The sequence below is a fragment of the Sebastes umbrosus genome, chromosome 19 (genome assembly GCF_015220745.1).
Source record: "Sebastes umbrosus isolate fSebUmb1 chromosome 19, fSebUmb1.pri, whole genome shotgun sequence".
NCBI classification, from domain to species: Eukaryota; Metazoa; Chordata; class Actinopteri; order Perciformes; family Sebastidae; genus Sebastes; species Sebastes umbrosus.
The window spans coordinates 9,563,163-9,586,692 of record NC_051287.1 but is presented as its reverse complement, the minus strand read 5'-3'; the positions used below and the strand labels follow the sequence as shown (position 1 = coordinate 9,586,692).

The 23,530-nt window shown below is 41.7% G+C and overlaps 1 protein-coding gene across 5 annotated transcripts in view; it reads right to left on the bottom strand.

Moving 5' to 3' along the window:
* Positions 1-23,530, bottom strand: part of whrna (whirlin a) — a 150,884-nt gene that overhangs the window by 6,904 nt on the left and 120,450 nt on the right. For 3 of the 5 annotated variants that reach the window (XM_037752962.1, XM_037752960.1, XM_037752961.1), the window contains exons 8-14: positions 20,354-20,566; positions 19,118-19,339; positions 18,155-18,187; positions 13,725-13,799; positions 11,687-12,251; positions 10,096-10,262; positions 6,147-6,269 (exon numbers count right to left, since the gene is read on the bottom strand). In XM_037752962.1, coding sequence (XP_037608890.1) covers positions 6,147-6,269; positions 10,096-10,262; positions 11,687-12,251; positions 13,725-13,799; positions 18,155-18,187; positions 19,118-19,339; positions 20,354-20,566 — 1,398 coding nt within the window. The remainder of the gene's footprint in view (positions 1-6,146; positions 6,270-10,095; positions 10,263-11,686; positions 12,252-13,724; positions 13,800-18,154; positions 18,188-19,117; positions 19,340-20,353; positions 20,567-23,530) is intronic. The other 2 variants (XM_037752963.1, XM_037752964.1) reach the window with 2 other exon arrangements.

Here is a 23,530-nt window from a genome sequence, read left to right as displayed (position 1 = left end):
AAATGGAGCAGAACAGGTTGTCTTATATATCAAGTTAGAAGTGTTGTTTACACTAATTATCACATCTCACAAATGTGCATCTACTCATGAACAGGTGGCATTTATCAAGTTGAAATGAGCTTGGAACACAGAAGAAAGTAGCAGTTTAGGATAAGAATACAAAAATGTTCCTGCCCGAGGCCCAATAAATCTACTGTAACGACTATCAATTCAAATACTAATATACAAAATGTCATGCTCAATATAAGAATTAAGCCACAGCACCCTTTTTCCAATCTAATGCATGACGACAACACAAAACATCTCCTTCCTCGTCTTGTAAAACACCAGGAAAATATAAACACAAAATCATACGTGAAAAATGTAATATGTAATGTAATAAAATGAGGAGGAACATGTGTCATTTTCTTTGTTTGGTTGAAGAAATATGGTTAAAAATCAACTTTATTTTGCAGCAGACAGAATCATTTTTCATAGCAGCAGGAGTCTTTGATGGGTCAGGACATTTCATCAAACTCAAATTACCGCCACACGGTTGTATACCTCCGCCAACCAGTCCGACCAAAATGTTTTCACTTCAACATTTTATCCTGTAATCAGTTCATCCTTGAGTCCAAGTGGATGTTTGTGCCAAATTTGAAGGAATTCCCTCAAGGCTTTCCTGAGATATCGCATTCACAAGAATGGACTGGACATAGGTACGTATGGACAACCCGAAAACATAAAGTCTCTGGCCACGGCTTTCTCCGGCGCGGCGGCATAAAAAGTGTTAAGAGTTGTTTGTACTTCTGTCTGTGATCGAATGTTATCACCATGGCAAAAATCTCAAACTAACTGCGGCCCAGGTCCAAGGCTATCCGAGAAGCCCGATTGTTCCTGCAGAGGCCTCACAAATCCTCAGATCCCTATTTTGTAAACAAGGTCCTCTCGGTACCAAAGCTAGAATTTTAACATCATGCCATAAATGTGACAGATGCCTCATTAGCATACAGAAATAGAGCCGCCATGTTACAGAAAAACACATTCCCAGCCGCACAGACACATAAATACCCGCACAGACACACCTGCAGTCTGGCCCTTAGAGCACACAGCAAAGACCCAGCAGTACATTTTTGCAGCTTTGTGCCTTTAGAAAGTGAAATGCTTTCTCCTGACTGGCAATGCTCCCCTCTTGCAGTCACACATTTCTTAGAAAAATGTTGTTATTGACAACCTGACACATGCACAGGACACATGATATTCACAAAATATACAAGGACTCAGGTCTCATTTCCCAGCTCCTTGGCAGTGAAACCAGAAGACTCCCAAAAGAACCAGCAGATCTCTGCCCAACAAGTCCGACGAGCATCAGTAAAACTTTGGAACGGCATCAATTTCAGTATCCTCGCCCACAGTCTGAATTGCTGAACAGAGGTTGTTAGCTACTGTGTGAAGTAAGCATCTAAGGCCTCTCTGTGCTCTGCAGAACAAACTCCACAGAGTACATCTCAGCATACTTGATGCCACTTTGGTCTTGTTGAAGCAATCCTGAATAAAGAATCATATTTGTTCACCTTATGTGCTTCTCCTCTGCGGTCACAAGCCCGGAGGAAAGATATATGTGATGAAGTCGTGGCTGCAGTTCTTTCCCTCTCTTCGGTCTGAAGTGGAAACCACCAGCCGCCTCCACATTTATAATCAAGACTGCTCAGACCCGTCTAAATTACTTTCATTATACATTCAATTTGGACGTCCTTGCTGTGGATGATTCACGACCATTACCAGCAATAAGTGCCAATGCCAGAAGTAGTGTGTTCTTTATGTTAAGAGGCAAAACGTAATGGCCTCTGCATGCCTTTTGTGACCGTGTCATTGCAGCTTGGGCAAGGAACTTGATGAGCTGACTGAGTGTGGCTTCTTGTTGATGACTGATTGGCTGTGCTAGCACTATATTTTCAAGATAAAAAGAATGTGGGCGGTTTCAGCTATTTCCCAGTCAACTTTCTCCTCAACCTAACCTAAACCATGCTGCAGCTGATAACCCTGAGAGAGGACCGAGTGGGCACTACGCTTTCGCAGTGAGGCTGTCGGTCAGGACGGCGTTATCAGCTGTAACCACCATATGAGACCAGTGGAGAGCAGCGGCCGTGTACTAGCCAGTGGGGCAAGCTCACATGCACTAACATGCACTAAAAGGCACGTGTGGCTGGCCGGCTAAGTAAACAAAGCAGGGAGGACACTCACAGAGAGAGAGTGACTTCATTCTCTGATCAGGTAGACATTACTCCTCTATATCTTTACATAGCTAAGAGTTGTTTGCTTCTATATTAATGCTCTGGATATCGTATAGAGAACCTTTAAACGTAATTTAAAAATGAAAAGGAAAAGAAAAACACAAGTCCAACTTTGTTGTGGTCTTAAAAGCACACCAAGTATGGCACAGTCACTCCTGTCAGTTCCATGTTCTCCTCCTCCTGACTCTGACAGCTGACCCCATTACATGTAAGTCCGATCGCTGAAAACATCAGCATCGCTCCCACATCAGGACTGCATCATCACCTCTCTTATTTACTGAGCCTGCAACAATTACCCTGAGCTGGCGGAGCGGTCGGTCGTCGCGATCGGAAGATGGCAGTGATAACAAGCTGTTGCTTCAGGAGGGGCGACGGGGGCTGATAAGGACCGACCACGCGGCCGGCAGCAGCTTACTCATCTGCACCTCATCCTCAGCAGCCGTGATTGAGGTGACTTGAGGCGAGAGCCCTTGCGCCCAGAGAGATAGGAAATACAGAAGCCAGAGGTTTGCTGTATCAGTACTCCACTGCGCTTACTTCCAATACTGTAGAGGAAAGATATTGCACTGGGCACTAGCTTTGATGTGATCTGTCCCCCGGATAGAACCGATGCCCATTGGAAAGCCAGATACAAAATTAATGTTTTCTTTTCAAAGCAAATTTATCTTTCTGATGCTTGGTCCTGACTGGGGAAAGTACTGAGGTAGTGAGCCTTGCTCAAGGGTCTAATAACATTGAGTTAGCTTTCCCCAGGTGATAGAGCAAAGTTTTCACAGCTCACTTATCCACCTCGAAAACCGAACGCGCAGAAAGTCTCCCTCCATTTCTGCAACAAGTGACCTTGAGGCCACCATGTTATTAATGCCTCTAAATAACTGTGAAGGTATACGCTGTTATTGTTCAGGGAAGTAGCAGCGGTGTCATGTAGCTTGTGGCTTTGCCTCGCTTGTGATCGATAGTGTTTGCACCTCAGCAAACCAAAGTTTGGATGAAATTCAAAAAAATATGGAGCTGTAATCAAAGACCCAGCAATAATTTAAACCTGATTAAAATTTCAATCTGCTTGCCTGAGGGGTTTAAGTGAACTTTAACTCTGATAAAATGAGCTCATTAAATTAATCTTTTCCTTGTTTCAGGCAGCTTTACTGGACCTCCTCACGCCACAGTGAGAAGGCGCCAATTTCCTCTGCTATTATCCAGTGCAATCAGCTGCATTTTTTATTTTCATTATCCTCACTCTGAAGTGTTATTATGGGTTGAACCATTTCAGTGGCTTCATCTCTTATGCGTAAATGTCTAGCTCTGTGTGCTTACTGTATGTCACAGACAATCCTTGGCAGAGGGGAGGTTTCCCTGACTTTCATAACAGTGTGTGGAAATGTTTTTGTGCTAAAAAAGGATGTGTTTATTCAAAAATGTGCAAGAATTTTGAGATGGTTATCTCTTTAATGATGTACTCTCCTGAGAATGAGCTTCAAGAAGCTACAGACCACTGCTACTGACTTAAGCCCCTGACACACCAAGCTGACAGTCGGCTGTCGGACAGTTTGGGCTCGTTGGTGACCATCTGTCGGCCCAGTTTTTGCGGTGTGTCCCGCACCGTTGGCTGTAGTCTGCCCGTTTCAGAGGTTTTTCGGCCGATTCAGCATTTTGAATTGCCGGCAGAGCTCGTAGGTGAAAGAAATCACCCTCATTGGCTGTTCGGCTTGAACGACTCAGTGCATGAGTAGAGAAACGGAAGTGAGGAAAGCAACGAGTAAAGTCAAGAGGAAAAACACAGGAGGCTCTTCTCATTTCTCATCTTCATCTCATCTGATCATTCCAATACACAGATATTTTCGCAACGACATGGCCATCTGGAATGAAGCTAAGTGGTGAGTGAGAGCGGTGTGGAAATGGTTGGCAGACGCCGCTTTGTTTCATGTATGTATCATAACAACAGCTTGTATATCCACAGTCCTCGGTCTTCCAGTTTCCCTTTTTGAATGACAAATACACACTACCACAGCCTGCTGGTGTGGAGAGTTATTTCCTCTCAAGCAGGCGCAGAACGTACGTGCTAACTGTCCGTCGGCTGTAGTCTTTGCGGTGTGTTCAAATACAACTTGTCTGCCAAGACAAATGCAACATGAGGCGACCCAACAGTCGGCCTTCATCACCACTACTTCTTTGATGCCGGCCTGGTGTGTCTGGGCCTTAACACTATTATGTCTTTGCCTATGCCACATGGTGGAAAAAAATCCACCAAAACAAAAACAGCCACAATAATACCACAGACGCTTTCATCAAATCTTATCTATAAGTTTGCGATAATAAATGGAGCTAAGGAACATACAATATTGTAGCAAAGAAGCAGCTGTGATATAAGAGCTGTGTTTCTCGCTTCAGGAGACAAAAACGGAAAAACACATACATCAGAGAGAGAAAACAAAATCTTCCTGCATTAGCTTGGGGAGTTGGATCTGGAGAACTGATGGGAACCACTGCCGTTTGGGAATGAAAATCTGTTTACTTAGTCCCAGTGCAACTCTTCCCACAATGACCTTCCCACCACCTACACACCCAAATACTGCATCCACCAACAACACCGGACCTCCACCTCCCTGCACAAATCCTCCTGGTTCCCCCTCTCCTTATTAACACCACTCCCACTCTCTTTTTTGCATCCTTCACTCATACTTGCCGCCCTTTCTTCCAGTCACTCTTTGATTTTGAATGTGCTGATTTCCAATCCTTTTATCCCTCCCTTCGCAATCAGCAACTCTTTTTTTATTTCAATCACTGCCTCTGAGTGGGAGGCTCGGAGACAGCTTTGAACGGGGGATGGCGGACTGTAGTATGTAGCTGCTCGCTGCTCTGATCTTTAAATTTGTAACGCCGTGTTTCCTCTGTGGTTAGAACATGATAAGATAGTCCTGATCTAAGCAAGGCTTTGTTGACAAATTGGCAGACAGATACATGCACATCCCTTCACAGTAATAGCTCAGAGGTGACTAACCTGTCAATATTTGGATTTTACTCTGCATAGCCAGGATCTGAATTTCCAGTATGTTTCAATACAGATATGCAACTGTATTCAACTACGTCATTAACGAAACATATTAACATGTCTGAACTGAGCCTTATCATTATCATTTACATAAAAAGTATGCTGTACATTGTAATCTCCCAGAGGTGCTGCCGATCTGCCTTTATTCCTAAACATCAACATTACACCAACTGCCTCATGAAAACCTAATTGCAGTGAATTGCCAGAGTCTCCCGGCAGTCACGCCTTTTCATGAAGGCCATTACTGTTATAATCGTCTTTGTGTGAGCCCCGACGAGGACAAAATTAGCAGGAATGTCAGTGTGAGTTCAGCTGCAGTGTGAATCAGTATAAAGCCTTAAAGGACATCAAATCCCACCTGGAAGGCGGGCGCGCGGTGCCATCGCAGAGAATCAAAGGCACCCAGGATATAATAAACATAGCCAACAATACAAGGAGAATATTCATTAAAATGGAGCCGACTGCATCGTAATAAGGATACTGGGGTTAAAGGTGCAATGTGTAGTTTAAGACATTGAAAAAATGAACTAATATTATAAAACGGAATATGAAGAGGTTACAGTGTTGACGTTATTTCAAATGCATTGTATTGCAGAGATATCTGCTGAAATGAGCATGCTAACCAGCTAGCCACGGCCCATCCTGTCTTGTAATACCACTTGTACCATGAGAGGCGATAGTGAGTCACTGTAGTGTCCAGGAGACGGACCTTTAGTTAGCAGTTTAGAGCATGTGGCTAGATCTTCCACATTGCACCTTTAAGAAGAGGTGAGCCTAGCATTGGTATTATTTTAAACATTATTTCCGTTTTCGTCCTGACCTACCTGTATTGTGACAATTCGTGGCAGCGGTTGTCGAGTGTTGGCTCCACCTTCAATGGCTATACCCAGAGTGGTGGCACTCTTTGCCACCCGCACTACTGCTGAGGTGGGCTCCAACAGCCCCGGCTAAAGTAAGGGAGAGAAAGGAGCGCAGGTTATCAAATCAGAAGAACGTTAGTTATGCATATTTATAAACCTGAATATATCCATAACAATACACAACATCCCTATGTCTGCTTCCCCTTTGTGCCACTATGCATACATATATTTTCCTGCCACGGAAGAGTTTTGTTTTCACACACGCTTAACAGTCTTCTCACTGGATTTACACATTCATAAAGGCCATGACTCTATTAATATGTACATATTCAATTCTGGTGACATATTCATGAATGAGCAATCTTGTTTAACAGCTTCACAAGTCAGAGGACAAAAGAAATAACCATTTTTTAAAACTATTTCACATGTTTCTCTCATGTCATTGTTTTTCTATTATTTAGTCACCTCTCATAAAGCTTCTCTTTCACTGGCTCCTGTAACCCGACGTGGGATCTCTTTCCTTGAGTGGATTCTTTCATTTGTATGTTAATCTGAAACATGCTCCTGGGATTGTATGTCCATATTCTAAGACAAATATCAATGGTGGCCAAGTGTCATAGAGGCATACCATATATACCAAGTTCAATTCCAGCTGGGGACATTCATTGTTGCATGTCACACCTCCCTCTCTCTGTGCCCTATGTTTTCTGTCAATAAATAAAGGCAAAATGGCCCCTAAAAATACTTTTTAAAGATTATTTACTGCTGCACTGGATAGTAAAAATTGAAAGCACATATAAATAGCACAACATTACAAGGATATTCCGCTTGTCATGAGGACGCATTTTAGGCTTTTCGCACATCAATTGTACACCATGCAACAAAACTATGGTAATGTCCGCAGTTAGGCAAAAAAAACACTTAGTTAGGTTTAGGAAACATATCATGGTTGGGTTTAAAATAAGTATGTAAACTAAGTAAAATACGTACGGAAACATTGGAACATAAGTACGGAAACAAACTTCATTAAAAAACACGTCTGGAACACCACGGCCTCCTGGTTGAAAGTCCACCCGCCACCTGTCCTGATTTTTTATTCTACATCACTAACTCTGGACGTAGCATAACTATGCAGATGTGTTTACATTGTAGTCAGTACAGACTACATGGCGTTCTTATTGCACGCTAAATACTTTGCGCATTATCGTGTCATTCATAGGCCTTTTCATGCAACCGGGCTGATTAACATCCTATAGAGTTGCTATAACCAAAAACTAATTTACTAGGGCTGTCAAAGTTAACGCGATAATAACGCGTTAACGCAAAATCATTTTAAAGCCACTCATTTCTTTAACGCAATTTGCGATCAGAGGTTGTAGTGAACTCAGTGTTAAAGTTAGAGTGAAGATACTGGCATCATATGAAACTAGAAAACCTGAGAAAGCCATTGGTACCAACCATGTCATACTATCTTGTCGCGAAGGAGTCTAAAAAACACTACAAACTTACGCTAAATTTTGGCAAGGAAAAACTGGCATGGCCATTTTCAAAGGGGTCCCTTGACCTCTGACCTCAAGATATGTGAATGAAAATGGGTTCTATGGGTACCAACAAGTCTCCCCTTTACAGACATGCCCACTTTATGATAATCACATGCAGTTTGGGGCAAGTCATAGTCAAGTCAGCACACTGACACACTGACAGCTGTTGTTGCCTGTTGGGCTGCAGTTTGCCATGTTATGATTTGAGCATATTGTTTTATGCTAAATGCAGTACCTGTGAGGGTTTCTGGACAATATTTGTCATTGTTTTGTGTTTTGCTAATTGATTTACAATTATAAATATACACATAAATTTGCATAAAGCAAGCATATTTTCCCACTCACATGTTGATAAGAGTATTTAATATTTTTCAAATCTCCCTTTAAGGTACATTTTGTACAGATTTAAAAAAAAAAAAGTGTGATTAATTTGTGATTATCCGCGATTAACTATTTTAATCGATTGACAGCCCTAAGATTTACACATCTAGCACAGAAAAGCCTTCTTTTGGAGATGGATTGCAGATTATTATTTTAACAACACATCCCTAAACCGCTGGCGTACTGCTAAAGCCTCATGTGAACCGTTGAATGTTAACAAAATGTCCTTTGTTAAAATAAGTTCTTCCAATTTCACTATCCAGTGCAATAGTAGACGCCCATTAATATTAGAATGTGGACAGAAAATCTATAAACAATTTTTTTTAGCTTTTCAGAAAAGGCCAATAAATGAAAGCCCTTTATGAGAAAACACAGCTAACCTTCACTTCAGCCTTCTCCAAAACATAATATGTGGCTTGCAATATTTTCTTCAGTGACTCAACCCCATGATTCTGCACCAGTTAACCTGTTGTGTGTTTTGACTGCCATACGGATAAGTAGACTATAACAAGGCTTAAACAAATGTCTTCTTCAAGTTAATTTATGGAGGTTTTTATGAGCATATAATTTTTCTCTTAAATGCTTTGCTCCTCAGCAATGAAATGCACCTTTTTATGATACAAAGTCGATTCAGCCTTCTCATTTTCTGCCTAATAATTCTAAAACAGACTTTTAATCGAACAGCCCTCTCACTACAAAACAATTAGGCTACTCCCATCCTTACTTGTTATTTCTTCCATCAATCAATAAGAACCAGAGAGAGCGCTCTGAGAGTTTGATAACGCTACACTGCAGCGGGCGATGAAATAAATGATGGAACATGTGACTGAATGAATGACACAAATGGGAAATAAACAAATGAGTAAAGCAAAGGAAACAGTCTGTGTGAGCAAACAGAGGGAGGAGAGAAGAGATCACGGTTAGGTTGGAGAGCAGATTTTGGAGAAGGGTTAGCAAAAAGCACAACCATTTATCAACCTGGAACTCTGGCTTTGTTATTCAGCTGACGCACACACACGTTTGTACTTCTGTACTTGTGAGGACCCAAAGTGAGATAATAATAGATTCTCTACACCATAACTGTATCCTTAAAAAAATATCTAATCATGACCCTTCAAAAAAGTGAAGAACCGGTGTAGGCAGCTCCCGGATACTCTGGCACACATGTTCCGGCTCTGTCCTAAATTACCCAACTTTTGGAAATCTATTTCTCTTAGAGGAGCTAATTATAAGATCGTGACCTTTGTATTGTTAGCGTGCAGGTTGGTTCTCGTAAACAGGAAAAGCCCACAACCTCCTAGTTGCATTTTATGGTTGAGAGATGTCATACAGCACTTAAAACTAGAGAGACTCAGGTTAATGCTTCGTGGCTCTGCCAACAAATTAGAGGAAATGTGAAGTCCTTTCCTGGACTACGCTGAATCCAAGCTTTAAATCTCCCCATATGTAATTTGTGGACCTATAGTCATTGTCATTATTGTTTTGATACACCGCATCAATGAAATTTTTATGTTGAATTTGTAATCATCTTGAAGCCCCCCCTATTTTTAAATTTTATTTTATTATTTTATTCTAGTTATTTATTTCTCATTGTGTGTTTTTGTTTTTAATCCTTTGCCAAATATTACATTTTTTTTTGTCCTTTTGTGCTCTTTTGTTTGTAAAACACAATATTGTTTGCATTGAATATATTAAATAATATTGAGTATGCATTGATACTTATCTGTAAAACTAAAAACCAATAAACACATTTTAAACTTTCTCTTTCTTGAAACATTACTTTCCAAAAATGTATTCAACTTCCAAAAAGGTCTTTGATTTTCTTTCGATCTCACTCAAATTGGTCCTCACAAAGACAGAAATACAACGCACACACACACACACACACAGAACTAAATTAATTGAATACATTAGTCATTCGTCAGAGTTTATCAATGAATCCACTCATCCATCCATGTTTGGCTCACAGCTGTTCTGAATCACCCCCTCACCGGTTTGGAGGGGTTGTCCCCCCCTCCCCCCTGGGTGTCTCGGGGGTGGCGTGTGCGTGAGAAATGCGGGCTGCTGTCTTTGCTGATGTGTCCTGACTCAGCTATGTCCACTCCGCTGTCCTCACTGAGGGTCTGGCCGCTGTCTGACAGCTGAGACAGGGCGCCACCTGGGGGTAAACACGACATGATGATGTTTGGCCTTCAAATGTTATTGTATGAAAGCAATCCAACACTTTCATTTTTTATTTTATTGGCTGTACTCAACTTCTACTTCAACTTTAAGAGAAAAAATAACCCAGATTTTAGATTCGTCCTGAAAAAATCAGATTGAATACAAGATTAAAAGCTTATTAAGATTATTGATGTTTTGTATGCAGTGGTAATCGTACACTGTGTTCTGGGTAATTGCTCATTTCAGCACATTTAGTCCAAGTAAATACATATTTGGAGAGATTATACATATATTTATACACATAATACGTCATACTGCCTTTTTTCCTCATGTTATTGCAGACAATGACAATTAACAAGCCTCAAAATCTGCCCAGTGTCACTCAATGTTTCATAATCACTATAAATAGGTGGGAAATACTACATTTTGTTCCTCAAAGCTTCTATATATACCGTACATATACAGCTACAATCAATGAACATTTTTACAAAATAGGCAGCTCCAGGACAGTGGCAATAACTAAATATGCCTCTTCCATTAGAGTTGTTTGGCTATCAGTGTTACTGTTAATTCTAAATTCAGAGAATTTGAGTGTAGGCGCTACGCTTCCGCGACAAAGCCATAAGTTGAGATAGCGTTATCTGCTGTAACCACCATATTAGCGCAGCGCAGAGCGGCGGCCGTGAGCTAACCAGTGGGGCACGCTCAAATGCATTAAAAGGCACTTGCGGAAGGCTCGCTCGGATTACAACACACGCAGAAGGAGAGCGACTTCATTCTCTGCTCAGGTAGACATTACTCCTCTATATCTTTACATAGCAAGTAGTTGTTTGCTGCTTTATTAATGCTCTGAATATCATATAAACAACCTTTAAAAAAAACTATTCTTGTGAAATTTGTGTGCACAAAAAAAGAGTTCAGTTTATGGCTGTTAAATATAATGTTTTGACATCTTTTACATTCTAATTCACATGCACTGATGCCTAATTCAAGGGATCATTTTCTGACATTATGTATTAAATGACTAATCATTTAATTTAAAAAATATTTTACAGATTAATCAATACCTTAAATATGTTTGTGACAGCAATCTAAATTTTCTTTATTTTTTTTTCTTTATTATTTTTTCATTGTAAATCTATATTCTTTTTAACTTTATTTGTAGCTATTTATTTTCAAGTGATTTTTATTATTATTATTAATATTATTATACACTGCCATATGTTCAATTTGGGGGAAGGTTCTGTGTTGTATGTATAAATGTGTTAAATGTATAAAATCAATAAATATATCAAATAAAAAATCAATAACTTAAAATAATTATTAGTTGCAGCCATACATGTGCATGTTATTAATTTGACGACACAAATGACTTTTGACCCTTACATGTACTGTATTTTACTTCCGGGGCTCTCTCACCTCGAGCTTGGGGCAGCGGGCGCACCTCGTTGACGTCGGGCTCTGCGTTGGGCCTGTGAACCTCCACTGTAACAAACTGCTGTTTAGAGCCGGGAGAGGATTGGGTGGCTTTGGACATGGACACTGGCTTAAAGGGAAGAGAAGGGGGCGGAGGAGGAGCAGGGAGTGGAGGTGGAGGTGGAGGTGAAGGGGATGGAGCAGCAGGTGTGGCGACCCTGCCGGGGGACTGGACCCTGGGGAAAGGGCCGATGTTGTGCTGTGAGACCATGGACAACTGAGCGGATGTTATTTGCTCTTTCTTGGAAGGTACCGAGGGATCTCTCTTTCTGACGACCGCGTAGTCCCGAGACGGGTCCCTGGGGTGTTGATGCGAGGCGGGGGCGTGTCTTGGCTCTTTGCTGTGGTTGTGAGAGGCCGGGGCTGTGAAGTACAAGCCCGAGTGGGAGGATTCGGACGAGGGGCATTTGTTGAGCTGATCTCGTCTAGTTGGGCGCCTCTGCACCCCTGGTGGGGGCGGAGGCTTGAAGGAGGGGGGAGATTCAGCTGTGGTGGACTGTACGTCGTCCTGAAGTGAGAGGATATATTCATCATTGATTAGGGGTGTTACATTGACCGCAACACAAAGTGTGACCATACTGTATGCATTATGGAGCTAGCATTATGAGTTGCTACACTGCATAAATTAAATGCCAGATGGCGCAATATTATTCCATCCATTAACACTGTCAAAGAAAAAGTATTCACAAGCTTAAAGTCTGAAAGAAGACATTTACTCTGTATAAGGACATACAAGATATTAGTTAGTCTTTGTTTTAGTTGTATGTAGATAAAGATCTGCTGGGTCACCTCACACCTTTTCTCACTTACCTCTAGTATCTACAGTAGTTTTGGTTTTATTTGTCCAGGTCTTGATATATCTGTCTTCTATCTGACTTCTGCTGCCTCCCCATTACAATGGAGGTGAATAGAGTTGAATTTGCGGTAGTCACAGCATTGAAAAATGACCTTTTAAAAATTCAGAAACTAGATTTTCCAGAACAACAGGACAACTTATTTATATGTACTATATATATTTTTTATAATAAGCTATATAAATACGTGTTGATGTTGGATTTTCCAATGCTGTGAGCACCACAAACAAAATGCCAATAGAAGTGTGTCTTGGCTTTTTAGTTACACGCCTAATTTGTAACATGCAGAGGAAGTACATTAAAGCAAACTTTAAGCCCAGTGATCATATTCTTTCTTTATCAATCTAACCACTTTCCACTCACACGACCGTATTAGACACCCGTTTAACCCCTCCACCAGTTTTAGCGACAATAACAGCCGTCTTGAAGATGTTAACCAGGTCGAACCCGTCGTTGCTTGTTGTGCGATTCCGCCAGGATCCTGTGTTTCAACGTAAAGGTGCTCTAACACAAACTGAATGGTGGGATGAAGACTGAGACATGAATGGCTCACCAAAAAAGACATCAAATGAGCAAAGTGAGAAAGAAAGTTTTCAAAAGAAAAGTAAGGTATGATTTGAGTGGCAGGTAGCCTTGCATGGCTGCAGACTAAAAGCTTCCTCCTCGACCTCTCTCTTGTCTCCTGCTGTTCAGGAATAAACTGATGAGAACTCTCGATATCTCCTGTTGCTTTGGAAACTGCAAACGTTTTTTTAAACTAAGGAGAGGTAGGAAGAGAGCTGGACATGCCAGATTGCCTATAGTGATCAGTTTGTCCTCGGTCCACACAGCAAGAAAAGAATAAAGAAAGGCTGCACAAACTCTTACTCCCATAAAGCTCTACTTGTCTTTTCTTTCTCTTGATCTCATTTGGTGCAAACACTTGTTCCACCTCACCTCAGTCTACAATACAAAGCCTGCATGTCACCAACGTGACGTCTCGAGTACCTCCTATCTCTTCTCTCCCTTTTTTTTTAATACCATTTTCTTCCCACCCCTCCTCACTTCTCCCCTGTGTCGCATCCATCTTTATCAGGCCAAAGCAGGGGCTGTGCCTGCCTGCCTGCCTGCCTGTCTGCCGGGCTCACCAGAGAGATGTCGGTCAGCAGCGTGTTCAGACTCTCCGGAGGACCCGCCTCATTATTCTCCACCACGCTGTCGTTCTGAGAAACACAGGAGGGATATGGAGGAAGAGGGATGAAGAAAGGTGCAGAGGTGAAAAAAGAAAGAGGGGAGGGTTACGAAAGAGAGCAAAGACAGGAAGAAAACAGAGAGGGAAGGGGGGGGGAGAAGAGAGTGATTAGAATGAGAGCGAAAGCTTGTGAGCAGATGTTGAACACAGATGTGCTTTTGTTCCAAAATCGCAAATGTCGATAACACTTTATGATAACCATCATCACGGTACATCTTGAGCAGATAAAAAATGTGTGATTAATTTGCAATTAATCACAATTATCTATGGACAATCATGCGATTAATCACAATTCATATTTTAATCTATTGACAAACCTAATTATTTCATATTCCACAAACTAATGATAAAATAACTAATAAATAATTAGCATCACTAATAATTAGTAAACAATTTTAATTATCATTTCATTGTTTGTTAACAGTAAAATAACTATTAAATAAGTTTAAATAAATATCATTTCACCATTTACAAATGATGGTTGTTATAAAGTGTTACCCAAATGCCAAATTAGATTTGGTGGATGTTCCACGTCTCCTAGAAAAAAAGGAAAACGCAAAACAGACGTCAATATCTGTTTGCGTGTGCTTGTCAGTCTTAAAGTTTATAAGGAAGGCAAGCAAATAAGACACACAGCCACACACAAACACAGCTATCATGTCTTGCTCCACGAGCAACACACACATGCCGGGAAATCGATAGAGAACCATCAGCTGAGTTCAAAGCTGGATTTTGCAGCTCAATCTCACCGACGTGGTGGAGGAGAGAAGGTAATTTGCAGTAGATCTGTGAGCGATTTCAGAGCGGAGAAGCTGAGTTCAGAGAAACCGCTGCCCTTCATTTAACTCTGCCACTAAACCAAAACAAAAGCCCCATCAATTCAGCTTAATTACTCCTCGGTGTTGCACGGGGAGCACTTACAGACAATTTATTTATTACAAGAGTCAATCGGCTCTCTACATGCGGAGACGCTGCTCTGCACTGTAAGCAGTCGGAGCATGCTGTGTTGTACGACTGTGTTCATCCATAGTTAGCATCCACAGAGTGTGTGTGTTTCAGTCTACCCAGAAATCATATTAGGCACTTCTGCAGGACATGATTTACATCCGATGCCAACGTTCAGTGCAAATGCAGGAAGTAGTGGGATGTTAAAATCTGCCCTGCATTTTTTGTTACAGTAGAAAAAAACGATTCTGCGTCAACCCACGATGACAAAGACAAGACAAAAATAAGTTGATAAGTTGATAAGCAGACAGCGTTAGCTGACACACGTTGAATGACAGCCCCCTCATTTGCTTAATCAATGCCAAAATGCATAAAGAAGTGATAAAGAAATTTATATAGAAAAGAATACAGAAATAAATAAGTTTGGGGAAATAAATGGGGATGAGGGGGTTTTCAGGTTACTTGTTTTATGTACTACTTTCACTAATATTGTTTTTGGTACATTTAATGGTATATTTATTTATTTATTTATCAAGTAATCTATTTATTTATTTTTCATTTTGGCAGGTTTCTTCCTCCATAGGGAGCAACTTCAGTGTCTCACTCAAAGGACACTTGGACATGTGGACAGTAGGAGCTGGGGATCGAACCGGCAACCTTGTGGTTAAAGGACTCGCTCTACACACTGAGTACAACCAAACGCTGAACAAGACATTTTGAGGCAACGAAAATGTTACAATTAAAGACAAAACACGGACAACTCCCAGACCGGAAAGCGCTGTGGTAGCGACCTGTCAATCACAAGGTAGCCACGCCCTAAAGCATCCCCTGCTTTATGATCTATTTGACTCTAAATGGGACCATAATTTACTAAATGAACATCATGCTGTATTGAAGGAGACTTGAAACTAGCGATTGAGACCATAAACTCATGTTTACAATGTTTACTGAGGTAATAAATCAAGTGAGAAGTAGGGTCACTTTCTCATAGACTTCTATACAATCAGACTTCTTTTTGCAACAAGAGGAGTTGCCCCCTGCTGGCTGTTAGCAAGAATGCAAGTTTAAGGCACTTCGCATTGGCTTCACTTGTCAGACCCGGAGGTTGACGCCTCTCAGCAGGAAGTTAAAGCACCATGATCACTAAACTGACGACCATCTTTAAAGACAAATGATGTGTCATCTAGACTGAACAGCTAAGCTGAACTTGCAGCTCTGATTTATTTTACATGAGAAGCAGCAAATGACTCAAGAGGAGCCTGACAGGATGACAAATGCAACAACAATGGAAGTAATTGTGATTACAAACACTACTGATCTGCCCGGTGCCTGGTTGTGGGAGGTGTCGGTGAGAAGTTGAAATATGATCCAGGAGGTACAGTTTGAGCAATACTTTAGATTTAGGAGTTTAAAGGCTTACCAGGTGCCAAAAGACTGCACCTGTTCATAAACTTTTTGTTATTCCGTCTAAACAATCCCCCAAAATCTACTTCTGAAAACATTTTAAGTGAGAAATAGGCTATGTCATTGCTGAATCTCTATTAATTTTAGAACTAAATCGCCTAGTTTCACAGCTTGGTCCAAGTTTCGTGAGCCGGACGCGTCACGCTGGATGGGCTCCAACTCGCCGCAACACTCCCACCATGCACTGGGCGACTGCTTCTCCTGCTTTCCATAGGAAATGAATGAAAAGCGTTAAGACGCCCTCTGTCACCGGATCTAGTGGAAATGCGCCGATAGAGGAGCACTCATAACGTTGAGTGGAACCGCTGACACGCCAATCTGAAAACGTAAAAGAAAGGACTGTTCCCGCCTTTACATTTTGAAAGAGCAACGGCTAATGAAGAAACTCCAACACTCGACCGACCAATCGTGTAACTTCGTCACTCAGTGACAGACTTTTGCGTTTGTAGGGCAGGCCCTCTGAGGTCCAGACAAAAACATTGTCCTGAGTGTAATCTGAGGTTTTGCAGAACCATCCAACAGCAACACTGTGCTTGTCCAGCATGCTGCAACTGTAATTGTGAGTCTATCTCCACAATGTGTGTGTGTTTGTGTGTGTGCACATGCATCGGTATGCAGTTAATTGTATACCTGGCTTGCAGAGTGTGGTTCAGAAATCCTGTGTTGTTATCCTCCCAAACCCATCCAGCTCTCTAATCTGCTTCACACAGCAGTGGTAACAGTCACCCATGGGCCCATATAGACACACACGGATACACACTCTCACACATGTAAATGTCGCTTCTCGGAGGGGAAGGCAAAGAAAACCCATCTGATGCGTGTGAAAGAGACGGACCGGTTGGTGAAAAAAATCTGCAAACAGTCACCAGCTTATCTCTGCTGTCAGCTTAGACGCTGTGTGTATATGTGTGTGTTCATCTGTGCAATCACCGTCTTCGTCCACAACCAAACACACGGATGCCGACGCATTTACTGTACTAACACATCTGGTTTTGAATTGTTAGCACAAAAAAAGCTGTTCAGTAAACTACTGATGTGATTAGAAACATAAAGAGAACAGATGAGGAGGGGCAGTTGTCTCCCAATTTGAAATAAATCCTGATCAAATAAAAATGTAAAAAGTGAGAATTAAAGAGTATTTCTCTAAAAGGCAAAGTTAATGTGCTTTGCTGTAGTGAAGAAGCATTGGATTACACAGATGGAACAACAGTTTCTTCTGAGGACTGACTGGAGTATGTCATTACAGTACTGTATATTAGGCTCCCTGGGTAAATCTGACAAAAGCATATGTCATATAAGGGATAATGTACAGCAGCAGGGGTCTTGCATCGGGGTTTATTTCACAACAATGACCCGCTAGCTGTACATTATTACGCCTATTACACAGCTACTTACTTAAGAAATCAATAATTTGACACAAAAATGGTCCGCCAGAGTCCGACATGGTAAATGGTAAATGGACTTGCATTTATATAGTGCCTTTCTAACCTTCCTACCACTCAAAGCGCTTTACACTACATGTTAGCATTCACCCATTCACACATCCATACACTGATGGCAGAGGCTGCCTGCTTCTAAATATCCTCAAATAAGATCTTTTCTCTCTCTGTAACAGGGATCTCATCCACACAAAAACAACCAGAGATGTCCTGTACAGTCACAACACAGCCTATGGACTGATAATCATAAGGGCAGCGGAGAGACACTTTCTCTAAAAGCACCACAGTTATTGTCCAAATCAAGGGAGAGAAAAACACTGCAAACAAATTCACTGCAAAACCACAAACCAAGGTGAGAGTCGGAGTGTATATACGTGTGTCTGGTACATTTCTACATCTCCTTGTTTAGTGTGTATCCTGCACTGTGTGTGTGGGTTTAAGCTGGAAAGCATTCATCACTTTCAGCAGCGACTCCTACCTCCATCATATCTATCAGCCAGAGCAGCCGTTCCTACAGAGGAGGAGAGGTCGGAGTGAGGGGGTTATTGAGGTGGAAGAAAAACACAACCTATCGAATATCAGCTGAAAGACTTTCCAATCTTAACAGGAAGGCATTGAAACGTGTCGTTGACAAAGTCCACGCCAGAGCAGGATCTTTTCTACAGCAGAATCCATTACAATCCATGGAAATATATCACGCTACCCTCTCTGCCTCTGTCTCTTTCTCTCACGCACACATATCCAAACAGACAGCGAGACAGACCGGCAAAACAAAACAGCAACACTCAGGTCCATCCATCAAAATTGTTTGTACCAGACTGAACTGTTGCTGTTCTTTAAAAAATATAAGAAAAGCAGCAGCAAACATAGAATATTAATTCTAAGCAGAGACACCTGCCATATTCTCCCCAAAATATCCACATTTGGACACATTTCATGTTTCCACGCACCCAATAATTCTTAAATAAAACAACTATCAATCACTTAAAGTACTGTATTTAATCACAATTAATCTCATGATTGTCCATAGTTAATCACGATTAATGCAATCTGTTCAAAATGTACCTTAAAGGGAGATTTGTGAAGCATTTGATACTCTTATCAACATGGGCGTCGGCACATATGCTTGCTTTATGCAAATGTGTGAATATATTTATTTTTGGAAAACAATTAACAACACAATGACAAATGCTGACTTGACTATGACTAGTTTCATATGATACCATTATCTTCACTCTAGCTTTAAAACTGAGTCCACTACAACCTAAAAATCGCAAGTTGCGTTAATGCGTTAAAGAAATTAGTGACATTAAAGCTAATTTGCGTTAACTTTGACAGCCCTGAAAAAAAGAAAAGAAAAACTGCCCATCTCAACTAACCCAGGAAAACTCATTAAATCAATTAGAGCCACATTGTTATCCAACTGATAAAGCCAGCCTACCCGTGCAGAGCTGAGGGTGGTGTTGGTCATGAAGCTGGCTGAAGACGAGGTCAGAGTGTCTGGGTACGACACCATGGACAGGGAGTCTTGTTGGTGGGCCGTGGCTCCAGTTGTCCCCTGTCGCGCCTTTAGAGCCTGAATTTCACGTCTCAGCACCAGCCCGTCAAAGTGCTCCAGGTCCTGTGGGGTAACCAGGCCTCGTACCTCCGACAGCAGAGAGAACTGAAGGGTAGGGGGGTACAGAGGGGGAGAAACAAGACGGCAGGTATGATGAATCACCAACTTAACTTAACCTTAAACCAGGACTGAATCACGGTTTGTAATACCAAAACTGTAAACCTTATTCTAAACTGAACAGGGTCTCGATTAAAACTAGCTCTGATGGAGATTGAACTGACAGTTGCTGAGATGGTTAATCTTCAAGAATATCTTTCAGATGAGTGGAGCGAAATGAGAGCATTCCCTTGAAAAACAATACGTGATAACATACCCCTACTGAGTTTTCTGATGATTTTGAACAATCATATTTTTGTCCTCTAAAAGAAAAACAGAAACAGTGCAACAGCTCAATCATAAGAGTGTTTTTCAAGGAAGAGAAATGTGCGCGTTTATATATAACCAGTTAATGCTCAGTATCAAGGACACAGAGAAATATGATTTTTTTCAAAGATTATCCGTCTCATGACCTGCTGTCAGGATATAGCGATAGCTTTATAAAAATATATTTTTAGTTTAGTTTTGTGTGATGCTGGTAGGATTAAGTTTAAATTTCTCACTAAATCTAAACCAAGATCAAACCTTACTCTTATTTTAGATTAATTCATGTTGTATTTTTGTACAATAAAAAAGAACTAAACCAAAAATAAGCCATCCAGTAAGGGAGTAGCACTAAATAGAGTGCAGGGCAGCTGGAGAAGCTTTCCGTGGGTGTATGATACTGTGAGCGTACTGAGATAGAATCTGAAATAAAACGCCTTTGATTTATTGTGTTTATGAACAAGGTGAACTACTGCAGACTGTGAGAAAATCAAGAGACTTTTAAGAGCCGGGGATGAAGGAAAAACAAAACAGTACTGTAAGCATCGGCAAAAAGCCTGGGCATAAATCTCAGAAGGGCTCAGGAAACTTCAATTCAGACCTGGCAGCAATCACACAGACTGTAACAGGAGTCCTGCATAAAGAAAATTGATTCTCTTTGGATCTTTCCTTTCTCATACAAGCCTCCTCGTCCTTCACCTTGGCGTGCGTGTTGAGCAGTTCGAACAGCGCCACGACCAGCTGCTCCACACCGATGTGTCCGTCCCGGTACTCCTCCACGTAGTAGCCCATGGTCTGCCGCTCGGCCTCCGTCAGCAGGTGGCGCGCCTGCTCCTCCAGCATGGCCCGCGACTGGTTCACCAGGCTGGACAGGGTCACCTGTGAGCCCGCCACGCCTTTGTAGAACCCAGGCTGGTGTCGATGGAGGAAATGGGAAGAAAAAGACAAGAGTTGGAGAGCACATTATACATTTTTTTCATTGTTTTAAATTAAGTTTTTAAAATGTATTTTTAACAATTGATTTTTTTTTTTTCCTTTCGTGGGGGATGGAGTGAGAGAAAAAGAACGATCGCGGAAGGAAATCGAAGAGGTGAATGTCAGCACCTGTAATGTTAGATTTTATAGAGACAGGGAGAGGTGGCGAGGATGACGGTTTAGAGACGGATGACGAAGGAATGGAGAAGAAGAGTAAGAGGGTGGAAAGGAGGAGTGAAAAATGAGAATGAGGAGAACAACACGAAGAAGAGGAGGAAGAGGGATAGTGGAGTAGGAGGTTGAAGCAGGTTGGACTATTATCTCTTTACATTGCATATATTCTCTATACTGTGAACCTTTGCACAGCCCTATATCAATATTTTTGCAGTTATATTGAATATATTTTTCATAATTTCATTGTCATTTTCCTATTCTATATTTATGTTTCTTGACTTTTGCAGTACGTTGCTTATATTTTTTATTTTGTCTTAAAGAGGACCTATTATGCTCATTATCAGGTGCATACTTGTATTTTGGGTTTCTACTACAACATGCTTTAATGTTCCAAAAACACATCGCCATCAAGTGTGTTGTAATGACACTGGTGTGTAGCCTCAGCATGATAAGTGGCTACAAGTATAGGCTTCATTTGGTTGTGTGAAAATATCCAAAGTGCAAATAAACAGAAGCAGTTTTAATTTGCTCATTCTTGTTCGTTTGTGCTGAAAGTGGTCGAGCCGATCCTGATCATGGTTTGTGTTTCAAGTAAGAAAGATGAGGGTAAAACATTATAATTTTTCTCTCATTTCTTTCTTAATTTGAAGTGGCCCCATATAATAATAAGCTTTGTAAAGCTACAACACCACTGTTGTGCCTTTCATAAGTGGTTTTATCTGTCAGAAAAACATGTTCCTTGTCACTACTACAAAGACCAAATAAGATCAAAGAGGAATTTCTCATAAACTGGAGCACTAAAGAGGACCTATCGTGTTTATTTTCAGGTGCATACTTGTATTTTGGGTTTCTACTACAACCTATTTTCAAAAAACACTTTACTTTTCTCATACCAGTTTTGCTGCAGCCCCCAAGATGTGAGGAAAGGTGGGATTGGACAGACAAGGAAGCAAAAATGAGGAAGGTGGAAAAGAGTTTGATGGAGAGGATGTGGAGGCAGATGTTTAGCATGGCTAAAACTGTAAGGACGACGGTGGTTGATGTAGGAGGAGGAGACAACAGGAAGAGTGGGAGGAAGAAGAAGTGATGGAAAGGGGAAGAAAAATGGGAGATAGATGGAGACAACCGCAAAGACCCAGAGGTGACGGAGGAGCAGGAGGCGGGTCAGAGAGGAGACAAAGGCAGGCAACCGATCAGGGCGGACAGAAAAAGAACAAGGACATTAATTACACCCACATACACTGAACTAACCATCCGTCTTTTTTCGTCCCAAATGTATAAATTATCATCCTTCCTTCTTCCTTCTGTGCCACCATCATCCATTATCATTAATGCTTTGTGGCACTAACACCACAGCTTGCAGCGGGGCAGAAACTGTGCCGTTCGCACATGTGGGCGGCAGGTTTGCAGCTTTCATATTGGTCCCCGGCGTGCCAGCTGGCTTCTCTGCCAATCAGAAGGATGACACTCTGGCACTCGAGAAACTGATGAGCTGCCAATATCACTTCTCTGCTCCATATCTGCTCCTTTTTCCTCTCCTTTTCTCTTCTAAGTTATCTGCTCGCTAACACGCCGCTTTTCTTTAATTAACTCCTTAATCAAAGACACCACTTCAAAGTCACAGCTTCGGGCTCTGTGTCTGCCTGCGTTCGTACGAGACGGAAACAGGGGGAAGAAACGGGCCCGGCGTTGCTTCCCCTCCTCCTCCTCCTTCACGCTCTGACTTTACCTCGTCCTCAACTCTCGCCCGCACTCGTCCGTCCGTATCATCAGCAGCAGTTGTCCCAGTGTCCCGGGCCGAGCAGAGCTAACAACTGTTTAATGCTCAAGGTGAACTCTGGTGCTACCCTGCCTGAATCGTAATCACCCCAATGCTTGGTGCGAAAATGTCTCTAAAGCATTCTTGTCCCAGTTACTTAGCCTAACTCAAGGGCGCCGTGGAGGGAACCAACGGGACCACATGAGGCATGCGAGCTGTCAGTCTGTCTCTCGCTGTCGTATCAGAGGGCAGATCGACACTTGGAATCGGTCGTCACTCAACTGGAGTGGAACACCTGCAGTTTCCTGTTAATGAGGTCTGCTCAAGGAGGCGATGCACGAGGGCGGGGAGAGGACACTTTTACTGTAAGACCACCGTTTTACAGTAAATGTACACCCGGTGACGCTTCTTCGTTTGGAACTTGGACCTGATCCATCTCCGAGGTCGTTCTCTGGCTGGGTTCCTTAAATGCCAGATAAGCCGATTGGCCTTTTTATCTCAGTGGCCAACAACAACGACGACCATTGTTGACATCCAATTGATAAAGAGCAAATCAGATAAAGCCTGATCTGGAAATGTCACACGCCTTATCTCTGCTACGGCTTGTTTCCATTTTACAATACAAAGAGTAGAAAAAGAAGTTGAGATAAAGTAAAAAAAAAAAGAAAAGAAAAAAGCATTTTCCAATAAATATGAGACTATGGTCCCCTTTGTTTTGTAGAATCACACCTACATTAATCTCAACATAAACTTCAGGGACACAGCACAACACCCTTTCCCTGTAGTCTACACCTTCCTTATCTGAAAATATGGTTCAAATTATGAATGTTTGCTGAAAAACAAAATCAAATGGCTGGCTGAGCTACTGGGATGAATAGGCCCACATGGTAGTCCAACACATTCTCATCCCAACTCGTCACATACCGCTGCTTTGTCACACCCCTTGGTGTCACTTTATTTTCGGCAAC